Here is a 25,048-nt window from a genome sequence, read left to right as displayed (position 1 = left end):
AACAGATATTGCCAGCCTCCATGGCGTGAGTGGTAGAATCTCTGCCTTTCATCTGGAGGTCCCGGGTTCATCCCGGTCAGGCATGGCACCTTCACACACTAATCTCCTCCTCAAGCAATACCTAACTGTGGTCCCAGAGATTTTTTTTTTTTTTAATTTATGAGCGAGGAAAAAAAAATTTTTCCCTAGCTTTATTATTTGTGGATTTATTCTGAAAAGTGCATTTAATATCAACAGCATGAAGTTTAAATAATAAAAATGTTTTTTCCTTTTTGCTAGTTTTAATAGTTTGCATATTTTAAATGTTATTAATATTCAGTTTCATGAAAAAAATTTGCCGTGAAAATAGTGTAGCTTTTTAAACTGTGAATGAATATTGTGTTTTACTTATCTCACCAGTTTTGCATAGTTTTTCATCTTTTAGATTACTCAGAAATTTTGGTTACATGCTTTTTATTGTACAGTAAACAAGGATGGTAAATCACTATTTTCTCATAAGATATATATTGATAGTATTTATTTTGTAATGTCATCAAAATTTTGTTTTTTGTTTTCATGTTCCTGTGGTTCATACTTGTGTGGCATATTATACCTGAATGGTATACCTATTTGTACAAAAAGAACCACATCTAAAACCAAACTGGATATAACACAGCCATGAAATTTGTTCAGCTAGAATTTGCCTGTATCACAATCTCCTGAAAATGACTTTAGATACAAATGACATACCAGTAGCATTATTAATCAGGAAGATCTTATGATTCTAATCTTTGAAGCCTCATTTATTTACACAGGAAATATAAAAGTTTTTTTGCAGTATTTTTTGCAGCCTTAAAATTATAATTCAGGACAAAACTGCCTCATTCAAAGCTGTTCATTTAAATGTTCCTGTGGACATATTTCTTGAATCTTAAGTGGATTTATTTTCTAAAAAATGACGCTGTGTAATTGACATGATGAACAATTTTGTTAAGATTTTAAGCGTGGAAAAGTACTACAAGGGAAAAGAAATCCCTATATGCTGGTTGACTTCTGCTAGGCTCTTGAGAAATTTCATTTGAAAAACAGAAAAGATAATGTACTTGATAATTCAATCTTTGTAATTTTGTTAATTCAGTCAAAGATAATTCAATCTTTTTGTAATTTTGTTAATCAGAAATGTTTTTTATTTTTCATATTTTTTTTATTTCAGGGAGATACAGGCTTGTATGGTGATAGTCTTATAGATGAATTGCCTCCTCCCCCATCAGAAGATAATTTAGATGCAGAAAGAGAACTTTTAGAACAGCGTCTTAGACAACAAATTAAAGAAAGTCAAGAGGATGGACAATGGTTGGCTGAAAAAGAGACAAATTTAGTAAGTTTTTTTTTGCTTTTCTGTTTTTGTTAATGCAAATGTACTATGTAGCGGTAGCGGTAGTGTGTATTTCTAAATAACATTATCACAATCCTGCTAATGATGAAATACGAGGTGCGACAATATAATGAGACTGATGTGAAAAAAATGTTGCTTACCATTTTAGTCATGTTTAGTGTTGTCTCCTTCAAAGAAGTTCCCCTCTGATTGCACACACTTATTCCAGCACTTCTGCCATTGATGGTAACATTTCTGGAACTGATCTTCTGTAATATTCTCAAAGACCCTCGTCACAGCTTTTTGGACATCTTGTGTTGTTTGAAAATGGTGTCCCTTGACCACCATTTTGACTCTTGGAAATAGAAAAAAGTCACACAGAGCGATATCTGGTGAATAAGGTGGCTGCAGTAGTACTGAAATTTGTTTTAAGGTTAAAAATTGCTGTGCTGACAGCAGTATGGGATGGCGCATTATCGTGATGCAGAATCCAATTATCAGCAATGTTGGCATGGACATGAACTCGTTTACGAAGTCTTTCTAAAATTTCTTTGTAGAAATTAACAGTTAACTGTTTGTCCAGGAGGCACCCACTCTTTATGAACAATTCCCTTGGAATTGAAGAAGCACACAAGCATGCATTTTACTTTTGACGTTGACATGCGAGCTTTTTTTGGTCTGAGTGATCGTTTTGAGCACCATTGTGAACTTTGGCGTTTTGTCTCTGGATCGTATTGAAAAAACCAACCTTCATCACTAGTGATAACACACGGCTCAACAAATCTGGATTGATTTCAGTTTGCTCTAACAGATCAGCTGTCACATTTTTCAGTGTTTCTCGCTGTTGTGAGATTTTTGGGGAGCATTTTTGCACAAATCTTTCTCATACCAAGATCTTCAGTTAATATTAGACGAATTGTTTCTCGATTGATGTTGAGTTCTTCTGCAATCATTTTCATGGATAATCTTCGATCAGATCGTATGATTTCATGCACCCTGGTCTAGTTGACATCTGTCTGTGAGGTTGATGGTCGTTCACTGCGGTCTTCATCTTCAACATTCATTCTGCCTTCACTAAAAATTTTATGCCACCGAAAAACTTGAGCTCTTGACATTAGAGGTCCAATTTAACGCAAAAAGAAATGGCATACTGTTGCGAAATATTTTGCGGTTTCATTTCTGTGACTAGAGACAAACACGTGTTCACTTATTACAGCACAACTCACGACTGAGCAGTTGCATCAATGTGCCGCTTGGACTAGAAGTAGCTTATAAACTAAGGTCAAAGATGGTGTGCCTATGCAAGCTGCAGGGTTGCTACATCTTGCAAAGAAAAATCAGTCTCATTACTTCATTGTTGCACCTCGTATATCTAGATTTAAAATAGTGAAGAGTTTTAGTGAATGGTGGTGTTTGTTTTAATTTCATTTTTATCTCGCCTTTTTTCTAAAATTACTAGGATTTGTTGATCATTAGTACTTTATTATCCTACAGATAAAATTTTATTTATTTAAATCTTGCAGAAGAAACGTCTTTCTGTTGCTGCCAGTGTCTCAGACACAGAATCTACTGATGGTGGTGCATCAACACCGCCAGTGGCTGTTCATATGAATAATTCTGTTGATCAGCGGTCCTCTACTCCAACCATTGTACCTGCTCCATCTCCTGCTAATGCTGCTTCTGAACGCATTGTTATTGTAAAGGTAATATTTTGTTATGAAGTTTTTTCCATTCTTCATTGTGTGCACAAAAGTTTTGAATTGTGATAATCTGACTGATAATGGTTTTTTAGTCATATAAAGATGTGAAATAATTTTGAATGCAATTTATTTTATTTCAGTTTGTTATGATCCTATGATAATTAATTATTGATTTGTTATTTTTATACATTAATAAAGCTTATATAGCCAGATTTAATAATCTGTGGGTCACACAATGCTGGGTTTCATAGATGTAAGATTTTTTATTGATTAATAATCATTGCAGATGTGCCACTCAAAATATTTGTAAAAAAAATATTATAAATTATTATCTATAATAATTATAATGGTTATTAGATATCACTGAGTAAATATTTTATTTCAAGTAATAATTTCTACTATCAGTATATTTTTAGTGTATATTTTCTTATTCTCTGTCAGTTCATCTAGTTGTAATTAAACATGTTGTTCTGTTCCAAGTATATATTTTTAAAAAGTATCATCTGAAACTATTTCAGAAAATGGAGCCTACACCAACAGCCGATCTAGATCGTACAAATGATAAAGTGTACGACTGTACAACAAGTGTTGTTAAGGCAGTTATGGCATTATCTCAAGGTATGAAGTAGTATGTATTTTTGTTTACTATTTATTAATATTATTTTTATTTATGGCCTTGAAAAATCTGTTCTTTTTGGTAAGGTACTTATGTGTACATTAAGAAGAAGCTGACAACTATAGTTTTGGGCATGTCATAGTGAATGGTACCTGTGGGGAAAGCTTGCTATGAAATGGTTCTTAAAGAGGAAACAATCCTTTCACTAGTTGTTAAGATTGCTGGCAATCTTAACAGCCTCAGCAACAAATTTAAAGCTTACCATATTTAAATTATATTTAATAATGTTAATACTGAAGGGAATAGAGATTTTCTTATAAGAATAAATTTATTCTTATAAGAATAAGTTTTGCTGGAAGCAATACCTGTCTACATTGCAACACCTTCAAAGATTTATACATCTTTCAACCAAAAAATTGGTGATTCTCAATATTCTAAATATTCAAAAAATATTAAATATCCAAAATACTCGAAATTTTATTTTTATTTTGTAAAATCTGTTTTAAACAAGAAACTTCTCCGTAACAAAGTGAATTTATGAAGAGATTCATTTAGTAAATGATATTATATTGTTTGTTTCTTATGTATCAGTTTTAGTTTTTAATAGTACAGACTTAGTTGGAGCTGTTAAATGCAGCAGTAACAGTAAAACAGCTTAATAAATGAATCAAGTAAATTGTGTTAAGAGTGGAAAGTGAAGGATGGTTTGGCATGGTTTATTCACTTATACTCATGTTAATTGTTATAACATGAATATTTTAACCTGTAAAGTATTAGAAGATTGTAAAGTTGTTCAAGCTTCTTCTGAGAGTAATCTGTTTTTTTATCTTCTCCCTCTCTCAATACTTCTCCTTAACATGTAGGTGTAAGTTTTAACACTATTTCAGCCAGGGTGTTATCTGTTAATTGTAAATACACTTTATACATTTTCAGTATATTATTTCTTTTTCTTTTATTTCTATCATTTTCATTATCACAGCATTACTCACCATTATACCACCAAGAGAGGAATATAATTCCCAGAAGAGATTTTAATTTATATCCTAGTGTTTTATTGTTAAGATAAAGATCTGCAAATTTTATCAAAGTCAGTTATGCTGTTTTTATACAAAGTTTGACAAACAAAAATTCTACAAGTTAAAAAATTAATAAAATCATGAAAAAAATTTCACTGAATAGAAAGAATAATGAATAGACAAAAAGTGTATTTTTATATAAAAGATAATGTGTAAATGTATCATGAAAAATTTTCTTGTTTTTATACTAGTTAAAATAAATCAATTGAAATCTTTATATTTATGATTTTATGTTATAATTCTTTCCCGTTGATAACTTTCAATTATATCACCTACTTTATTTGTTGATAAATTTTTTGGTAATATGATGGTATCGGACGATGTTTCAACGGTTTTTTATTTGCTGGTCTTCTTGGAGACAGTTCATGCGGATATATTCTATCACCACCTCCATCTTTAATTGGTGGCATTTCTAGGTGACTGTGGTCAGATTCTGAGAGGTCCATTTCTATGTAACGAGTGACATCTTCCATTAACTCACACCACATGTCAGTCATTCTTCGTCTCACATCTTCTACTTTTTGATATGCATCATTTAATCTGTAAAAAATTAAACTATTTTTAGTTTAGGTCTGGTTAAATTACTGCATTAAATTCAGAATATGCCAAGCAGATGATTTACCCTGTGTTTAGTTGCTTTTTTTTTATACTAAGGGAACTGAAGATTTACATTATTTCCTGCCAATCTGCAGAGTCATTCACACTATTTCATCAAATATTTATGGGGTAAATGAAAATATAAGATTCCCCTGTTTAGTTGTCACAAACATAATAATAGTGCCCTGTTTTTCTCCTGAACAAAGGGGTTAAACTTATAACAAGGCTTCTGTTCAAATTCTATTTAAAAAAATAAGATATTGACATAATTCTTACAATGCTGCAAAATGTACACATCAAGGAGAATATAGATAATTGTGATGAACTGATTTGCAACAGTTATCTGAGGGAGAAATCCGAGCATCACCTGATGAAATGAAGAATCCATGCATTAATTTGATGTACCGTAAATAAAAATAACAGAAAAATCACTTCATGGTGACAGCTTTACACTGGTAACTTGGGAAAGGAATTCACAAGTTTAACATAAGCTGAGCATTAAGTGAATCTCTCCACAAATGACAAAAAGACCACATGGAAAACCATTTCACTCATTTCGTCAGTTTTAATCATGATTTCTTTGGGTGAATAATTACTGGAATATTAAAACATGGATATTCTAGTGGTCTATTCCTCTCCTGAGACAAAATCCTGATCTATCATATAGAAATATCCTAATTCACCATTGGCAAAAATCAGAGATGTGGTTATGTTGATAAATGTTGTCTATTTTTAAACATCAAGATATTTTAGTAAAAATAAATCATAAATAGTAATTGTTAGGATTGTTATTTTCTGACTTACTCTTGAGTATATTTACTAAGTTTTTTTAATGATATCTTTTATGGATATAAGCAATTTAAAATAAATCCTTTAAGCAAAAATAGGTTTGTGAAAGTCTGTAAGAGTGTAAACGATAAGTAGGGCGTAAGTTCATGAAGATATTGCATGTGGCATCAGTGCCTGTGATAGAAAATATTTTATAAATATAAGTCAAAGCTTTCCTTTCCTTCCCGAAAAATAAATTGTTTATTTAGTTGTAGGTTTAGGATTATTAAATTTAACCAAAATTTCTGACTTACTTTGTACTTGTTTACTTGAGTCATAAGATAAATAAACAATTTGAACAATACCAGCAATGTTTTAAAACATTAAACTGAATACGACTGATTCAGTAAAGTACTAATATTATAAATCATTATTATAACAAATATGAATAATGAAACAAAAAATTATTATTACAATAAATACTTTTTTATTAGTGGTTAATTTGTTTTTAATTACTATCCCTTCAAAGACAATATGTCAATGAAGGCATGCATTTAAATGTATTCTAAAATTTTGCATAGACAGATGCAGATTTAAAATTATACAAGGACAACATTCAGATTAAATTAATGTAATCTGAATGTTTCTTATTTAAGTAAAGTTATTTAAGTTGTATTTCTTATTTAAGTTGTACAGAACATTAAGAACGCTTCTCAGTGTTTATTTTACAACATTAAATTTTAGAATGCTTCTTATTCTAAATTTAGAAATTACCATCAAGGCAAAAAAACAGTTTAAAAAAAACAAGTTCTACAAAAGAACTTGTTTATTGGTTAAAAAAGAATTATCTGTAATACTGGGTGTATTCATGTGTTATCAGCTATATATTTTATCTTTTTTTAATTATATTTATATTTACCTTTTCTCTTCTTGTAAAACATTCCACAAGTTGCAACAATGAGATTGTAATTCTGCATGAGACATTTTTTTAAATGATGAAACTGTGTACTCATCATATTTTATATGATGACGTTTCTGTTCTTTTCTAAACTTAGAAAAAACTGAAACAAGAAATTTTTTACAAATTAATAGGCTTTTTTCCATTGCTTGTATATTTTTTTCTATAAATTATATCACTTTTTTCTTTAATTTAGTCAACAGTTCTATAAGATATTTTAAATAAATAAATTCATAAGACTATTTTTTTTTTTAAAGCAAGTTGTTTGAAACACAATTGAAACTATACACACAATGTGAAGATTTTCTGTTGCATTAGTATAGGAACTGCTAAACAGTAATTTTTACTATTTTATTATATTTTTTAATAATTTATTATTTTTATAGGCAGTGGGACTGCCATCTAAAAAACATCTGTTGTATTGTTATAGTAGTAACAAATGAAAATAAGAAATGTATGATTTTTTGTTTATATTAGTTGTTTTTATTAATTTAAACTCCATTTTTTATCAAGTGAAGTGTTATTTAAAAATTTTCTGTTTAAAATAATAATAATTAAAATAATCTCAACAATAACATCGGTTAACCTATTAAAATTAATTTGTTATTGTAAAACAGTGTATTATACTACTTAACTTTTTTAATGGACATCCCCTGTTTTCAGTGTGAATAAGAAGTGCCATGGATACTTCTGTCATTTTGCACCCATAAAGAAACAGAAAATAGTTATTTAATTTCATGATATTTTTAAATGATGACTTGCAGACCTGGATTCCACACAGAAAATATGTCAAAATTGATTTTTATATATTTCTTAAGTTTGGTTATTTTCTTTTTTAAAAATTTATTTTAATTTTTGGTTTGTGGGGAAAGGGTTTTATTAAACTAACTTGTACAAAGTAGTATTTTTCTTTAAATATATCTACATTTGTGTGCCAATTTTTATAAAATTAAAATGTAGATAAAGGTTTTTTTTTTTTTTTTTTTAATATATGTGTATAGAGTGAAACGTTACAGTAATGGACTCCTCTTTATACTGGACAGTTAAGATTACCTGGCAGTTTTATAGTGGTATTAATGAATAAATTAATTCTCAATAACTGACCTAAAATAACAGATGCTCATTGAATTTACCCCGAAAAAAACTGTTCAATCAGTTCTGAAAAACAAACGGCAGACATAAAAATTGTAATTTTCCTTGTTTTATTTTATACTCAGTATGACTACTTGTTTATCTGTTGTGAATTGCATTACTTCCCACCTAGATGTTGATGATACGAATTCAATAAAAATTTAAAAAAAATCAGTTTCTATTAGTATACTGATAGTATACTGTAATATGGTATATTACTGTTTTTTTACTTGTAAGTTTTCTATATGTTTGGTTACTGTATGTTCAGTTTTGTGTATTTTATAAAAGTAGTTACAACTATTGTTACTACAACTTTAAAATATCCCAAAATCATAAATGCTTGACATTAAAAGAAAAAATCAGTGTGCGTGATATGGCAAAACATTTTGATGTCTGGAAAACTCAGATAAGCAATATATTAAAAAGCAAACATGATATCCTAAAGTTGTGGACTGAAAATGACTTATCAGTAATGCAAACTTACATTTCCTAAAACGCCAATCTAGCAGTTGACAATTTGACTTATGAGTGGCTTTGTAGGCCTAACTTTGATGTATGAGAAAGCCCTACAAATTACCAAAGAACTCTGTTAAAATGAGTTTGTCATCAGGGGGTTGTTTTGATAAATTCCAAATTAGATTTAACATTTCATATAAAAATGTTTGTAGTGATGCTGGTGCTGTAGATGAGAATTTGGTGTCTTGAGTGGAAGGAAAATTTAAATGAAATATGCGTGAGGTATAATGAAAGAAACATTTTTAATTGTGATGAAACTGGTTTTTTTTTCTGGGCTTTGCCCAGTGAAATAGTGTGTTTGAAAGAGGAAAAATGTTTAGGTGAAAAATATTAAAAAAAAGACTGACTGATGTGTTGGCTGTGAATATTTCAGGTGATCAGATGAATTTGAGAAACCACTAATAATCAGCAAAGCTGCAAAGCCTTGATGTTTTAATGCTACGAACATAAATTCATTAGAAATTGAATGATATTCCAATGTTTTAAACACATGAACATAAATCCATTAGAAATTGAAAGCTATTCAAATAAAAAATCTTTGATGACTAGGGACGTAATGATGGACTGATTGTTAAGTTTTGATCATAGTATGTGAAGGCAAAATAGGAGGAAAGTCATACTATTCTTGGACAATGCAAAATCCCACCCTAATGTTAGCTTAGAAAATGTAAAGTTGATATGTCTCTCCCCAAATACTACTGTTGTATGTCAACCACTTGATCAGGGGATCATTCAGAACTTTAAAATTCAGTACAGAAAAAAGGTTTACAGTACTTATTGTCAACAATGAAAGTTATGGATGCTGATTAGATTCTTAAAAGCATTAGTATATTGGATGCAGTTTTATGGATTCATATGGCTATAAAGCAGATTACAACAACATTGAAAAATTGTTTCTTAAAAACTAGTTTTAAAGCTTCACAAACTAACTTTAATCCAGACATTGACAATCTTACTAAACCAAATGAAAATTCTATGGAACAGAGTGGATTATAAAAAGTTATTGAATCATTTGAAAACGACAAAGCGTACCTGAACATTGAAGACATGCTCAACATAGAGGACTTATCAACTGACATCCATGATCTTGTTGCTGTCTCAGACTTGACTACTTCCAAAACATAAATGACAATGATAATGGTAATGAACCCAGATTTACAACCACAAGTAAAAAAGTAAGAGAAGAGGTTAGAAAATTAAAGCAATATTTCTTACAAAAAGGATTACCAAAAGCCATTATTTTAATATCAGAAGTGCAGTCTTATTGAAAAAAAATATGCACCAGAACTTAGTTCAAAGTAAAATAGACAGCTACTTTAAACCATTATGTATAAATAAATTGAACGTATGTGAAATTGGTTTTTTATTTTTATTTTTACATTATTTTTTGTATATGTGTTTTGATTAATATTCTTGTGTACTGTAGTGCCTTTTGATTTAATATATTTATAACTTACATTACTTTTATTCCATTTTGGTATAGTATAGTAATTTTATTCTTTTATTCTATTGGTTGATTACAGTAGTACAGGGATTATTTTTTTTATTCAAATATGAACATAGAAGACAATGTTTACTTTCAGAAAAATAAACTAAAAAATAAAAATTGTAATTTTACAGTCATTTTTATTACAAATTAATGTTTTTTTTTTTTAATTTTAATTTACATGAAATAAATAAATATACAATAATGTTGTTCTATTCAAAATGGTTTTTTTTTTGTACAATAACCAAACATAATACTCTATTAACAAGTAGTATTAATAGCAGATGCCTCAAAATTGACAGATTGTTGTTCCTGAGCTATGTTCAATATTGGAAAGTTTTACTGTAATTCTATTGATCCCATAAAAATTGCAGTTTTTAACTAATTATCAAGGAAGATATATTTATTTATAATAATATAGTTTAGTTGGTTGTGATAGTAGCAAAAAATTGTAATCTTTCGTACTTGACATTTACAGGCATAGTAGTAAAAGTTACAAAACCACAAAAGAAATTTCTTTAATTAAGGAATAATTTATTACATCTTTTATTACATTTATCATAAGTTATGATAAAGTAAGTATAATATTCAAAGAGTTAGCAAGTTATCTGAACTACTGGCATAAGATTTTCCATACCAGCAAGTTAAGATATGATTCTCATGTTAATCTATGATTTTAAAAAAACAGAATGATGGATTGAATAATTGATGTAGTTATTGAATGATTGGTAAAGTTTTTCTGAAATTACTCTTGAAATATTTGAGATTATGTTAACATTTTCATTTGAATATGTTCAAATGAAAATAGTTCTAGATGGACCTTTTTTAGATAATGCATTGTGCAAGACTAACAATATATGCAACTACTGACTGACTATATTGATGTTATAGTTGTTTACAAACTTATTTATTTTTCTAAAAACAGCTGGCAAGCGATAAGCTCTTGCTACATAAGAACTATATGGCAAAATGTTGCTTGATTCATTCTCCTGTAATGTTCTATTTACTGCTGCAATCTCAAGAAAAATAGCCAAACTGTAAGGCATTGAATAAATGCATTTTTTGCTTGCTGTGATCTGTCATACATAGCCAGCATTGCTCAACTCTTAATGCTACAATAAATCTATAAGTATATTTTGTACTTATCAGTATTTAATAATCTGTACTTTATGTATTCGACATTAAAATTGTCAGAATTTAAGATGATTAATCCTTTTTATTTAATCCATATTGTGAAGACTTGTGATATTTTTTAAAGGAGTGCAGCAGAGTGAAGCCGATCAGTATTTGGAATTGGTGCGAAGAGTGGGTCTTGAATTACGAGCTCTTCTTACCAGTGTTGATACTCTTATAAGGATATTTCCAGCATCTGCTCATAGAGAGGTAGTTATTTTCACATATTATATGGTTATTCTTAATTTAAATTTTTCACTTAAAAATTAACAGAAGAGGGATGGTTTGTCATTAAACCAAGTTTTAATTGTAGTGCCATGGTTAGCTTTACACAACCATCTTTTGCTCCATCAAAATATCTCTCTAGAATTCAGAACTTAATCCTCCAGTAGGAAAGGATGAATTGTCTGTGCATAACCTCTCATTATGTGTAAACATCTTTTTCGTAATCCCAACCTGTTGTGCCATTCATAATTTTCAGTCTTATTGAAAGCTGTTTTTTCTTTCTCATTACAGTTCCCGTTACATCTCTTGATTGTAGATTAGTTATCCATTTGCACTGAACTCGATGAGAAATTTTGGTTATCGTTTACAGTTTCTCAGATTTGTTATTTTTCAATATGTTGTACCTGTTTCAGGAGCCTGGAAAATTCACCGACACCCTTATGCTTAATAATTCTGTGACTGTTTAATGATATCATATATTGCATCGATAATTAGGAATTTGTTATTAACAATTTCTCAGATTTATATTTTCAGAGGTTAGCGGAAGCACAGTATTCTGGGCATTATTCATCTTCTAACTCATTTTAACTGTCTGAAAACATTTCTCAGAACATTCTGAATAACATGAAGCTTTCTAATTTATTGATTATTTAGGCTTTATGTGGTCTGTTTTAACAGCTACTCAGGATTGCAGAACAACTCGTAACTTTTCATCACAAAAAATGAATACAATACTGTTTCCTATGTATTCGGTATATTACCTTGTAAAAGAAGTAATAAGCCTTTGGGCAGGGACCTTCATTAGGACATCCACTTGTCTTACAAGGTTGTTAAATAATTGATGTAATCAGAGAAATTTGCAGTAACTGCCTTTGAATTAATAATATTGTTAATTGGATTATTAATAACATATATGTACAGTGATTAAAAATAACTTATTTCTTTGTGTTTTAATGGTCTTAATTGGTTGTATCAAAATAGACTGCAACCTTCTCCTCAGTTAATTTGGATAGTACAAGAGTAAAGAACCTGATTAATTATTGGTGTAATGTTTACAGAAACTTGAGTAAGACAAAAAGCTTCTAACAATAAGACTAAAAAATCTCTATAATATGTTTTGAATTGAGTTTTTTATTCAGATATATGCTTTGAGCACGTGTTTAAAATCTGAACCGTAGTGAGTCTTGAACGATGTCCTCTGGGCAAACCCAGTTGTATTTAGCTCTAGCTTTTGTACATGTGGACTCTGCAGAGATGGTCTTCTATTTCCCAAGTACTCATGAGACCAAAATTAGTAACTCACAAGAAACCCCTACGACAGTTGGTGGTCCATCTAAAAAAAAAACCACCAGGTGATTTCATGTGAATAGATCTCGCTCAGCTTTGTCCAGTGAGGATATTAAAAATCTGTGAAAACTGATGTAGTAAGTGGTGATAAATCCTGTCTGCAATTTAACATCAGGTTTGTAGTTTCTGAAACACAGTCAGGAAGGTGGCTCCCTACAAAAGGTTTCACCATTTTTGATAAAGTAATAACTGGTTCATTTGGTTCGCCAAAAAATATTGAGATGGAACAATATTAGTTGAGATGTTAATGATGAACAGAGTCTATCACTGTTGCATCTCACCAATATGGGTGGTATCAATATAAAAGGAGTATGCCACAAATCTTTAAATACAAGCTCTGGTGTAATCTTCTTCCAGGAGATCGATGTGACCGAGATTGCCAATCAGCTTCATCCACAAGGTTTGTCGTGGCGAAATGTATTGTGAAACATCAGTGGAGAGAAAGAGCCTACTCCCTCTCTTATACTAACATTCATTCTTCCCATACCATCGGAGAAATTAAGAGTAGGTTACCTGTCAGTTCGTGTACGACCATTCATCCTCAACACAAGGCAGTGTTTCCATAGTCAAGGGTATGGCCACACTTAACAACATCTTGCTCAAAAACTACAGTATGTGCTCAATTTCCTAAAGAGGGTCACAATGATACTAACTGCGAAGAAGAGGAAAAATGTGTGCTAACTATGGTGGAACCTGGTTAAACCAGACATCTCATTTGTTGCTGCTACATCAAGGTATGACTCTGCAAGTGCAGGTCAACAGTGCGGATTGTGCAGTGAGTTAAAACAACTTGTTCAGATGCTATATGGTCCGGTTGCTTTGCTCATGGTCACTATTTCTGAGCTAAATAACAGTTCAAAAAAGAAGAAGGGTAGTTCTGTAGTTCTGTTTTGTCAGTACTGTAAATAAAACTCCCACTGCACCAACTGTCGCAACCAAAATCGCAAAAAGGATCTACAAAAAAATTGTCACCTGGTACAGTATCTGCGGCATCCCAGGCTTCAAAATTCCCACTCAAGGCCCCTTTGAGGACATGAAAGTCGATGAAGTGCCAGGCATTGTTGGCAAGTAATCCGCACGCAGTTTTTATATATGAAAAGTGATTTCTATGACTATGAAAATTGTTTACTGGAATGTTTGTGATCTCTATTTGTGATCACCATGAGGATATTGAGATCCTCATAAAGGAAGAAAATCCTTAAATACTGTGTCTGCTGCAGGAGACTCACCTCCTCACTTTACCTCCCTCACCACCGTGAGGGTGTAGCTTTTTTCCTGAAGGAAATTTTAATAGCCGGCCATATTCTGTAGTTATTTGATTTCTGTGTTATGTAATTTCTGTAATCTCTAGGTTCATTTGCTGCTTACTTAAGCTTATGAAATGTTTTGTTTTGGGTATCACCAAGCTTTTGGCAGAACTTGATTTGGTAACATTGTTCAGCGTGTTCCATAATTATGCACAAAATAAAAATGTAACAATGCCAATTGGGCAACTGGTGCATTTTATGAGGTTACAAAAAAAACATACGCACAAGGTATTAGAAATATAGGTGTGCTAGCAATAAGTAACAAGATACTATTACTGCGCTCTACAAAGTTTTATTGCTCTCAATCAGATTCTTTTTGATAAAAAAAATACGGGCAGATACTTTTTGAACAAAACTCATTCATAATAATCAGCTTAGTTCAAGTTATAACATATTAAATTAAATTTAAATAAAGAAATCTTTTTTACAATCTTTTTATAAGTTACTACAAGGCTTTATTCACAAACATCCTGAAAATAAGCACAAAAGTTGTGCTTTATGTTATAGTAAAAAATATTACTGTTGCATTTAGCAGAAAATTTAAGTAAGTCTTAGATTAAATTTTAACCGATTATTAGCCTTATAGCGACAAAAAAATTATAAAAGAGTACCCATATTGATGGTAATTGTATGTACAGGTAGGAGCTCATGCTGCAAGCAAATACCCTGAATGAAGTTCATCATTCAGCGACTGAACTGTACTGAATACCCAAGAAAAAGATAAGATTATGTAACAAAAGTTCAGATCAAACCACAGAGATCGACAACTATATTTCATTATTTGGAAACCAGAAAATGGTAGCTTTGAGACTGAAAAAGAATCTCTAAAAGTAAAAGAAAAAGATGTGATGAACATGTATTGAAAAACTGTGGAAGGCCATATTGTTTTTACACAGCAGCAGATGGGTTATGACACAGTTTGCCTGCTAATAATGTTGAGTGGACTATAACAGAAACAGTTCTGTTTTTAATTTTTTCCTATAAATTTCACAATGTAGAGGAGAAAACTTAAATAGATAAGTAAGATTTCAAAACACTGACATGTAGAGTGAGAAGTCATTCTTTGTACTAGAAGATAGTACCCATTTATGAAAAAAATAATAAATACCAGCTACTTAGTACTGTCTTCATCTGCTCAGTAGTCTTTGTTATTTTCCCAAAAATTCTTTCAGTTTGGTAAACTAATAATAGTCACTAGGGTTTAGGTCAGGGCTGTGTTAGCTGAATGATCAGAAATTCCCCACTTAAGTTTTATAAATTACCATTATGATTTTTTTTTTATAAAGGCGATGTGTAAATTATTTGATAGTAGAATGGCGGTCCAGTTCATTCTTCATAATCATGGATCTTCTTTCTTTCTGCTTAAAATTTTGATACTGTGCCATATTCATCATATATCTTTCCTTGATTTCATAGTGAATATTGCACAGTTGCATATTTCTTGAATTAAGAAATCAAATCAAAGATCTCTCTTCAAATATCTTCTTATTCACTTTAAATATTAAAAAACCAATGTAAAGAATGTAATGAGAATTCTCACAACTATGTAGATATGTAACTGAGAATGGCTGAATAGAAATTATGCATGTGTAGTAAGAATATGCAAATGGATATTACTTTCTGTACCACACTTATTTAAAATTAGCAAAGGAAAATTAAATTATAAAAAAATTAAATATAAAGTTTAGATAGTGAAGAAAGATCTCAATCATACAACTGCTATTTTATTTTATTCTGGGTTATAATAAAATGAAATATGTATAGTAAAATGGGAAACCTTAGTTTTATAAAACTGTGGTAAAATTAGATTTTATATTTTTCACTTAATTTATGTCTGTCTACCTTTTTTTAATATGTTGTCTATGCTTTTTAATATAGAAGTTTAAATATTTTGTTTCAGGTTGAAATGGCTCACCAAGTTCTAAGTAAGGATATGACTGAGTTAGTATCGGCAATGAAGTTAGCTAAACATTATAGCACAACTACATTAGATTCTGTGTATCAGAAGTAAGATTCTCTTTTACTTAAGGTGGTAGTGATACTGTAGTGAAAGTTATTTCCTTTGCTGTGCATAAACTGTTGAGCCTAGAAAATGAAGTTCTTTTCTGCTGTATTTTATATAATAATAATTAATATTATTATATAGTATGTGAAAGTGGTTGCCAGTCAGTTTTTATTACAACTGTACTAGGATTCATATCCCATATTTCAATCCTTTTGAAGGTGCCATTATTTTAATTAGTTTTGAATGCCTATGTTATGTTTGAAACACACCAATCTTCTTCAATATTGAGAGAATCTGTTAGCAACTCTGCATCACATTGATTTTTGTGAGATTGGACAAGAACAACTGATATAAAAGAATTATCTTTCACAAAACCAATATTACTTTGTGGATGAGGTTTTAGAGGATACTAATTTTTAAAAACTCATTTTTTGCATTTAACTTTTGCTAATGTGTATTATCAAAAAATAAGCAATGAATTAAAATCTTTATAAAATAAATTAAAACTTTCTACTAATGAGAACTAGTTTATTGAAAATTTTGTTCAACCTTCATTGCAGAATAACATGCTCTATCTCACAAAATTTTCTCAGTGAATGATGTGCGCTTCTTGTGGTTTCTTTATTCTGATTGATTTAGTTTTCAATTTTAGTGTTTTCATAATTATCAATTAACAAAAAGGAAGAAATATTGATTGTTTGTTTTTGTATGTACATTATGTTCTTATTCCATGTTTTATGAGCATGAAAAACAGATTATATTTAAAGCATTAAACTTTCAATTTCATTAGTGTTGCTTATCATTTCAAACAGTTATGTGACTGAGAACAGTATATAACTTAGTAAGTGCATTTTATATTTATTTCTTAGATGGAAATAGGATCAAGTAAGCATTGAAAAATTTAACTCATGCTTTTAAAAAATTGATAAAAAATAAGAATAACATGGTTGCTAGATAATTTATTCTTTAAACTGTTCTTACCTGTTCATGTGACTGTTTTTATGCATACTTGTTTATTTGGATTCCATGAGTGCCTTACAGGTGATTAGTGACATGTTCTCCAGACACCCTGTTTGTGAAATTTAGTGAATTATTTTGTAAATGACTAGGTGTAATACATCATATAGGAATTTCAGGTAATGAACGCACAGATAGTGCGGCAAAAGGGGCTTGTTTTTAGCCTACTTTTACCAATTGCATTACTTCTAATGATCTTGAATGAGTGCAAATTGAAAGGGATGCTACCATGAACAATAAACTTCACCCAGTTAAGAATACTGTATCACTGTGGAGCTTCTCATGCAGAAATAATCATTGAGAGGAGGTTATTTGCTGTTTACGAATAGGGCACACTAGGCTTACTCATGAACATCTGATGATGCAAACGGATGCACCCCTTTGTGCTCGACTGCCAACTAATAGTGCACCACATCCTTTTGGATTACATCTATTATGCAGAACTACGTCATAAGTTTAAGTTAGAGGCTAACAAGTGAACTATTCTAGGCGATGAAATGTTATCTTATGTTTTACAGTTTCTTAGGGATGTCAATTTACATTCAATTATTTGAATTACTATAGTGATTTTAGCTATTCATAACAATTGTCATAAAGCAGATGATTATTTTATTACTTAGAGATATATATAATGTGATATATCTTAGTTTATTATAACAAACATGTCAGAGCGATAATGTGAAGCAATTTTTCCTTAGGAAAAAAATTGATGCATTTTATAACATTTTTCTTTGGTAATAATTTAAATTGATGTTATCTGCTATATTTTTTATCAAACTAAAAGTGAAATACTAATCAGTGAAGTAAGGTTTTTTAACCTAACCTCTTATGGCACATTGCAATATTGACATATAGGTCATTGTTTTTTTTATTTTGGTGATTATGTTTTCTGGAATTTAGTTTTAATTTTGTTTTTAATTGTTTCAGGGGAATGTTGTCAGCAGCTCATGTGCTTGCTATGGATGCAAAAAATTTACTAGATGTTGTGGATTCAATTAGAATTAGACATCCTAAGGTAGATGCCCTCATGTGTATGCCCCCAGAAGAACTCTGTGCGCTGGTGGATAGTCCAGATTACTCTGTCTCTGTGAGAAACAACATTCCTGATCCACCACCACCTGAATCTGTACAACATTGTCCAGTACCAGCAGATAGCTAGCTAATCGGTATAGAATAGGGCAGTGTAATATTTTAATTATATTTAATGTATTATTTACCACAAATTGATCGCAGACATGTGCAGCTCAAAGAAAAATAATCTGATAATCAATTTGAAGTAAATGATTTTGTTATACTGAATTTTGAACTGTAGATTAGTTTGAAGTTTTTCTAATTTTTATTTATCTATCAGATTATGACTGATTTATATACATATGATTGCAACCAAAAAGTAATTATCATAGAAACAGAAAGTATTGCTCAAGAGATTATATGTATGAGGTTGTTTGTACTTGGAACATTGGTGTAAACTACTCTACCTCTGCAAATAGTAGTTTTATTTGTACTTTTTGTTCATTTTATCTAGTTTTTCTCTGTAGTAAATACTTCACTTTGCAGCATCCTTTTAACACATATTCACATACGCTCACATAATATATATACATAACAATAATTTATGTAGTATATTAATTTAATAGTGTGTTACTGTTTTAAGTAACAGAATTTTTTTTTGTATTCAAACTTAATTTTTTTATTTGTATTATTCTATTACATTTACAGTATTCACTTTTTCTTTTTGTTCTGCACTAGTCAGACTTATGATTTAAGTTGAAAATTGATTTTATTTTTAAAATAAATTATTTAAAAAAATTTTTTTCAGTATTTAAAAAAAAAATTGAAATGATTTATAGCTTAATAAAGTATTTATGTGCATGTGTTAAGAGAAAAATTTCTGCAAATAATAATTTATTCACTATAAAATACTGTGTTACCGTTTATTTTCATTTTATCTTTAATTATTTTTTCATTATATATTAGTTTTTTATTATGATATTTTGTTAAAAGTTATGTTGTAGAAACAGTATAAATTTCTTTAGCAAAAGTTTATTACACATTTATTTTTTTTTAAACTGATAAAAATCTTGTGCTAATATTATGAGTTTTGACCCTAGACATATCTTTTTTACAGTAATGATTCACATATTCCATGCAGTTAATATTATCTGTAGATTTTATGCATTTGTTGCAGCAATATTTTTTCATTTTGTTAGATATATTTATTTAATTTACATTTTCTTAGAATCATTCTGTAATCTCTTAAAATAATATCTCGGATTTTTATTAATCATACTTTTGATTTGATAGTGTGCCAATTGAAATTAAAAATAAGTAATTTATTAATTAATTATAATGTAAATATTTAATATGGTGGTTATCTTTATATTTTTACTACTATTAACATTTTTGCTCAAAGATTTTTCAAAATTTAATGCTCATTATATAACACAATGAAGGTTTGATTTTCACTGAAGTTGGGATTTCTATAAACTTGACCATCATAATATTCGATAATACTGTTATAATAAAAATTAATATACAGTACAAAATTAACTATCCAGTTGTATTTAATATATTAATGCAGTATTTTATTTTTGTTTCTTAAGCTTGGGTTTTGGCAAGTGAAGTGCTCCAATAACAATAAATATGAATAATATATTTAAATATATATATATATATATATATATATATATATCAAATTGATAAAAAATACAAATTCCATTGCTCAATACATATATTTTTTCTTTTATCTATTATATATTTTTTTAAGTACAGTAAACATTGTATTTCATTTGTATATTGTTTTATGATGGTGGCCATGTATACAGTTTTAAATATAAACACCTTGTTAAATAATAAAGTGAAAAAATTATAATTATTGAGCATTTTCAGTGTCTGGATATACATACACATATACTGTGTACTGTTATCAACATTTGAATGAAGCCTTAATAATAATAATAAAACTTCTGTGACAAATCTTAGAATGACTGTTTGCTATTAAAGTAAGCTAGAACAGATCTACCGACATGAGCATCACATCATTGTCAGAGTGAACTTATTAATTTATATATTCATTGCTAAGTTATCAGTATTAAGTTTCCTTCTGGGCTGATTTTTTTTTGCATTTTCGAGTTTACATAGGCCTTTTAATTTATACAAATACACATTTTTAAATTATGACCTAGAAAATAAAGGTAAGAATAAAAATGAAATAGCCAGCTAAATGTTAATTCTTAGATAATTGTAAAAAAAAAATAATGAAAAACAATCGTGAGAATTCATATGATTGAGAAATATTTACCACTAAACATTAAAATAATCATAGAAAAAACTAAAATTAACTGCACTAGAATAAAAACTAGTGCTGCTATACTGTAACTATATAACATTCATAATTTGCCTCTGTTTTTGACCATAAATTTACTGGTATAGCAGTGGATATCTTAATTAGTTTTATATTCATTAATATAATATTTTGTCAATATATTAATTTGTTATTTTTGGCTTAGTTTCTCCATATTATTATAATTTGTATCTGTTTGTGGAAACAAGCCTATGATGAAAGAAAATTATCACTATTAAAACAATTTACTTCAGTGGTATTTATTAATGTTACAATCACTATCAACTACCTTTCAAATTCTCTTCTATAAGGTGTTTTACCCTCAATTATTTCATTATCATTTCAATGGGGTTGCATAGCTTCTCTCCAACATTTCTCTGCGTCAGTTGTTTCACAGTCTGCCTGTTCAAAATCTGCTTAGGTGATCTCCCCTGTTCCATCTGTTCATAAGATCTTCTTTACATATATAGGCTGTTATTTGAATATCATTCCCATCAGTTCTCTAATAGTTTTATTCTTTACATTTTTTAATCATTCAAGATATGCTGATAATGTAGTGTCACAATTGCATATTTTTTGCCCAGCCTCCTCCAACCACTATTTTACCCAGCTACTTCAGACTTCAGTTTTCTGTGTCAGTTTTGTTATCCTGGTATCCAAAATCATGTAGTAACTTTGAGCCACAATTTTATCTCTTAAAATTATCTATAAAAAATGATGATCGTAAAATATCTAATCGATATTTATCATTTATCTTTATCTAATCGATAGCAATCATTCAGATTTTTTGATGCAATTATGAAAGTTTTGTTTTCTTTACATCTAATTATTTTTTATTGATAAAAAACAAATGAAGATTGTAAAAAATTCCAAAAGGTTTCTGTAAAAAATAATAAGTATTATCAGTTCACTTTTGGTATTTTTGCGTTATAAATGCATTGTTGCAGTTGAATAGTTGTGTGAAATATTAAAATTTACATTTATAGCTTACTGTATGGACTGTGTATAAGTTTGATGACTGTTATGTCTGTTCTATGACAGCTAAAGAAATGTATGATAATCATTAGTTGGTTGAATTATTCTTTTATCTCATACTGGCTCAGCATTTGACCAAGCCATTTTTGTCACCAGAGCTGTTAAAACCACTTAAAGGAGATTTTACAAAGATCTAGAAATGAAAACTTAAAAAAAATTTAGTACTTTAGTTATTTTATTGTAATTAATGATCGAGATAACCTATTGTAAGGTAATTTATTATATTTACTGCATTATTCTTATAAATGAAGCTACCTATAAACCTTTTATTAATAATGTAAAATTATTAATCTAGTTGAAAGCTAAATTTTATACAAACTTTTAGTATGCAGAACTCTGTTAAATTATGAGATGCACATGCTGTGAACAATTATGGATGTTTTTATTTTGATGTATAAAGTCTTTCTATTTATGTGTGATTTATATTTGAATTATTAGTGAATTTTTTTTATTTTTTATAATCTTTATTTAATTTTGGATGCGCCAATGTACAGTAAAAAACATAATTTATTATATTATTATAGATGATTGCTAATTGCTAATTAAATTAGCAATGTATTTTCTCGTATAGATATTGTATAAATTTTTATTCATTTTCCTTGTTAATTTCAGTGCAGTTTTATTGTGTTAATTAAAAATTTTCATTTTTTTCAAATAAAATTAAACTTAAGACAAGAATTAAACAAGACAAAATTAAAATCTTAAGACAAGAAATATATTTGTTTTCATTAAAAATTTTGCAGTATTATTTGCAATTTATGTATAAAAGTGATATTTTTTTACGGAATTGTATTGAATGTGAATGAATTTGTCAATTGAAATCAAGGGTTTTAATTTTTTGTCACTAATTACATTTGTTTTATTAAAAAGAGATATGATTATATAATCATTTTTGTTTAAATTTTTTTATTATATATACATTGAGATATTTAATTTATTTTGTGTTTGGAAATATATTACTAATTTGAAAAATAGCATGAGTTTTTTTTAATGAATTAATTGAATAAATACCTTTACTTTAGTCGTGTTTTTAAAAAACATTGTTAATTTTTTTATGAAGAAATGCGTAATGAAATTTAATGCAGACTCATGAAGTTTGGTTCTCAATTGGGGAATATCCCAGCATTAGCTTTACTTACAGCCCTTCTTAATCTTCTTCACATAAAATGTTTTAATTCATGTTTGATAAATTTAAAGATGTATATTAGTAGAAATGGTGAACTATTTTGCAACTTTTAGTTTTTAACTAAAAGTCTACTTTTAGCTTTTTAGTATTTTCCCATAATATAGTATAAATACTAAAAAATTATAGAACTTTTTTTTTGTAAGTTGTAGTAAAAAGTTATTTATATGTAAACAAACATGAACAAAATTGTATACTTTGAAAATATGATTGAATGTGTTCTTTTAGCAAACAAGAATGAGGATGGTTTATAGCAAAGGTATCTGAAGGTGATTTCTATTAAACATATCCTTTTTTTTATAAATAATCAATAAAACTAAATTTTTTTCTGTCAATCTTATTTGTTTTTAAATAATTTAAGATAAACAATAAATAAAATTATTAAATTTAACCTCACATTTTAAAATTCACACTTGCAATGTCTGAAGAAGATGAGATCGGTCTAGGCTAAAATTTCTACATAATTTTTAAGTGACAAAAAGGTGAACTGAATGAATGGATTGGTGGATACTAAGAAATGCATAAACAATAATAGATTATTAGTTGCTGCAAAAATTGTTTGAATTCTAACCTGAAATATTTGGAATTAGCAAAAATATACTTCAGACTTAAGGGAGTTGTATACATTATTATAGTAAGAAAATTCAAAAGGAAGATTAGATATCCAATTAGTTAAACAATAACTACAAATAATTCTTAGTAATAACTGTTAAAAAATAAATATTTGAGAAATTTTTTGTCTATATAACTAATAGTGTCTTAACAATAAAATTCCATAAATTTACGCAGTTACAGAATTAAGAATAATGATGCTGAATTGCTATTAAGAATTAATATTGTTTTTGCTATAATATAAACAATATATGGCGATAGGTGTATTCTTTTAAAGACTAAAATAGTGTGATAGTGTGTGTGTTCTTTGGATTCTGATGGAAGTGCCACATAGTCCGGTATTATTGACTGGTCTTTGACTATGTGGTTCCTTAATTTAACATGCCTACACATAAACAAAGCTGAGTGAAACCATGAGATGGAAGCATTATTGTCAATTGTGTAGTCTGATATGAATGTGATGAGTTTCTCATAGAGTTCTTTCCCATGCTTTATAATAACAGTCCTGCTGTTGTGCGCTAGGTAGAAAGCAGTTTAAATGGATCTCCAAAATCAGTCTCTTCCTGGACAACTTCTACCTTCTCACTGTGAGAATGGAAACCAGTGTGATTCCATATAGTGCCTAGTGGTATAAAAAGATGGTGGAAAGTGATCACAAATTCAGAACGAGGACTGTTCAGAACATCATGAACCAATGCAGGTCATTGATATTCACAACAAGTGGAGTCCCCCAGACTTCATGGAAAAGCTCTGTAATGAGGTTTCAAGGGAAGAGGGATTGACTCATAGTCCGATGGCTTAGATACTGTAATGCGGGGGGGGGGGATAGTACAGCTGTAATTAGAGAGGAAAGTGTCGTACTAGAACAGCTCTGCTATTTATAAATAAAATGTTTGATAATTGAAATTGAGTGCAGATTAGTCATGTTGAAACCCTGCTAAAATTGTTGACAAAGATTTGTTGAGTCTCCCATTGTACTGACACTGATATTATACAGGAGGCCCATATAAAATGCAATCCATCTATGCCAGTACATATGTTTAAATAAAAAATGCATTTGTAAGTTATTAAATTAAATATTTTATATCCAGACTTTGCAAATAGCATAAAATTATAAAGTAAATGCTGGAAGTGATCGTTATCTTCATGAAATACACGATTCCACCCTTTTCACTGTGTTTTTTGCAACTGTTTCCAGAGCTTGTGGGTTGATATTTAAAACAGTTTGTTCAATATTGACCTTCCAATTCATTAACAAAATCAGATGTTGAATGTGTGTGGTATGATGTTGCACCATCATGTTGGAACCAGCAGTATTGATCTTCCTCTACCAAGAGTGCAATAAAATATACTGATATCATTCTACAGTAATGGTATATACTCAAAGAAAAGACCAATATTTTTTTTTCGTGATATCACACCCTAGCCCATCTGTGGGTGCAATTGTTTTTCATGATATATGTGGGGATTTTCTGCAATCCAAATCCTACTGTTATGGCTGTTTATGTAGTTGTCTGTGAAAAAATTGAACCATTAACATGAATACTGCACTCACGAATCGACGAAAACAATGACAATATAGCTGTTTTTCTTTGTCTG

At 29.3% G+C, this 25,048-nt stretch overlaps 1 protein-coding gene across 7 annotated transcripts in view; it reads left to right on the top strand.

Moving 5' to 3' along the window:
• Positions 1–22,865, top strand: part of Fak (protein tyrosine kinase 2 Fak) — a 227,234-nt gene extending 204,369 nt beyond the window's left edge. For 4 of the 7 annotated variants that reach the window (XM_075359340.1, XM_075359325.1, XM_075359333.1 and 1 more), the window contains exons 17-22: positions 1,193–1,357; positions 2,878–3,057; positions 3,573–3,672; positions 11,461–11,585; positions 16,155–16,261; positions 18,204–22,863. In XM_075359340.1, the coding sequence (XP_075215455.1) occupies positions 1,193–1,357; positions 2,878–3,057; positions 3,573–3,672; positions 11,461–11,585; positions 16,155–16,261; positions 18,204–18,435 (909 nt within the window). In that variant the 3' untranslated portion in view covers positions 18,436–22,863. Of the gene's footprint in view, positions 1–1,192; positions 1,358–2,877; positions 3,058–3,572; positions 3,673–11,460; positions 11,586–16,154; positions 16,262–18,203 lie in introns of all 7 variants that reach the window. The other 3 variants (XM_075359313.1, XM_075359320.1, XM_075359349.1) reach the window with 3 other exon arrangements.
• The last annotated feature ends 2,183 nt before the right edge of the window (positions 22,866–25,048 follow it).

The sequence above is a fragment of the Lycorma delicatula genome, chromosome 1, assembly GCF_047948215.1.
Source record: "Lycorma delicatula isolate Av1 chromosome 1, ASM4794821v1, whole genome shotgun sequence".
NCBI lineage: Eukaryota > Metazoa > Arthropoda > Insecta > Hemiptera > Fulgoridae > Lycorma > Lycorma delicatula.
Note: the sequence above shows the minus strand (reverse complement) of the source record. Positions and strands in the feature narration are given on the sequence as shown.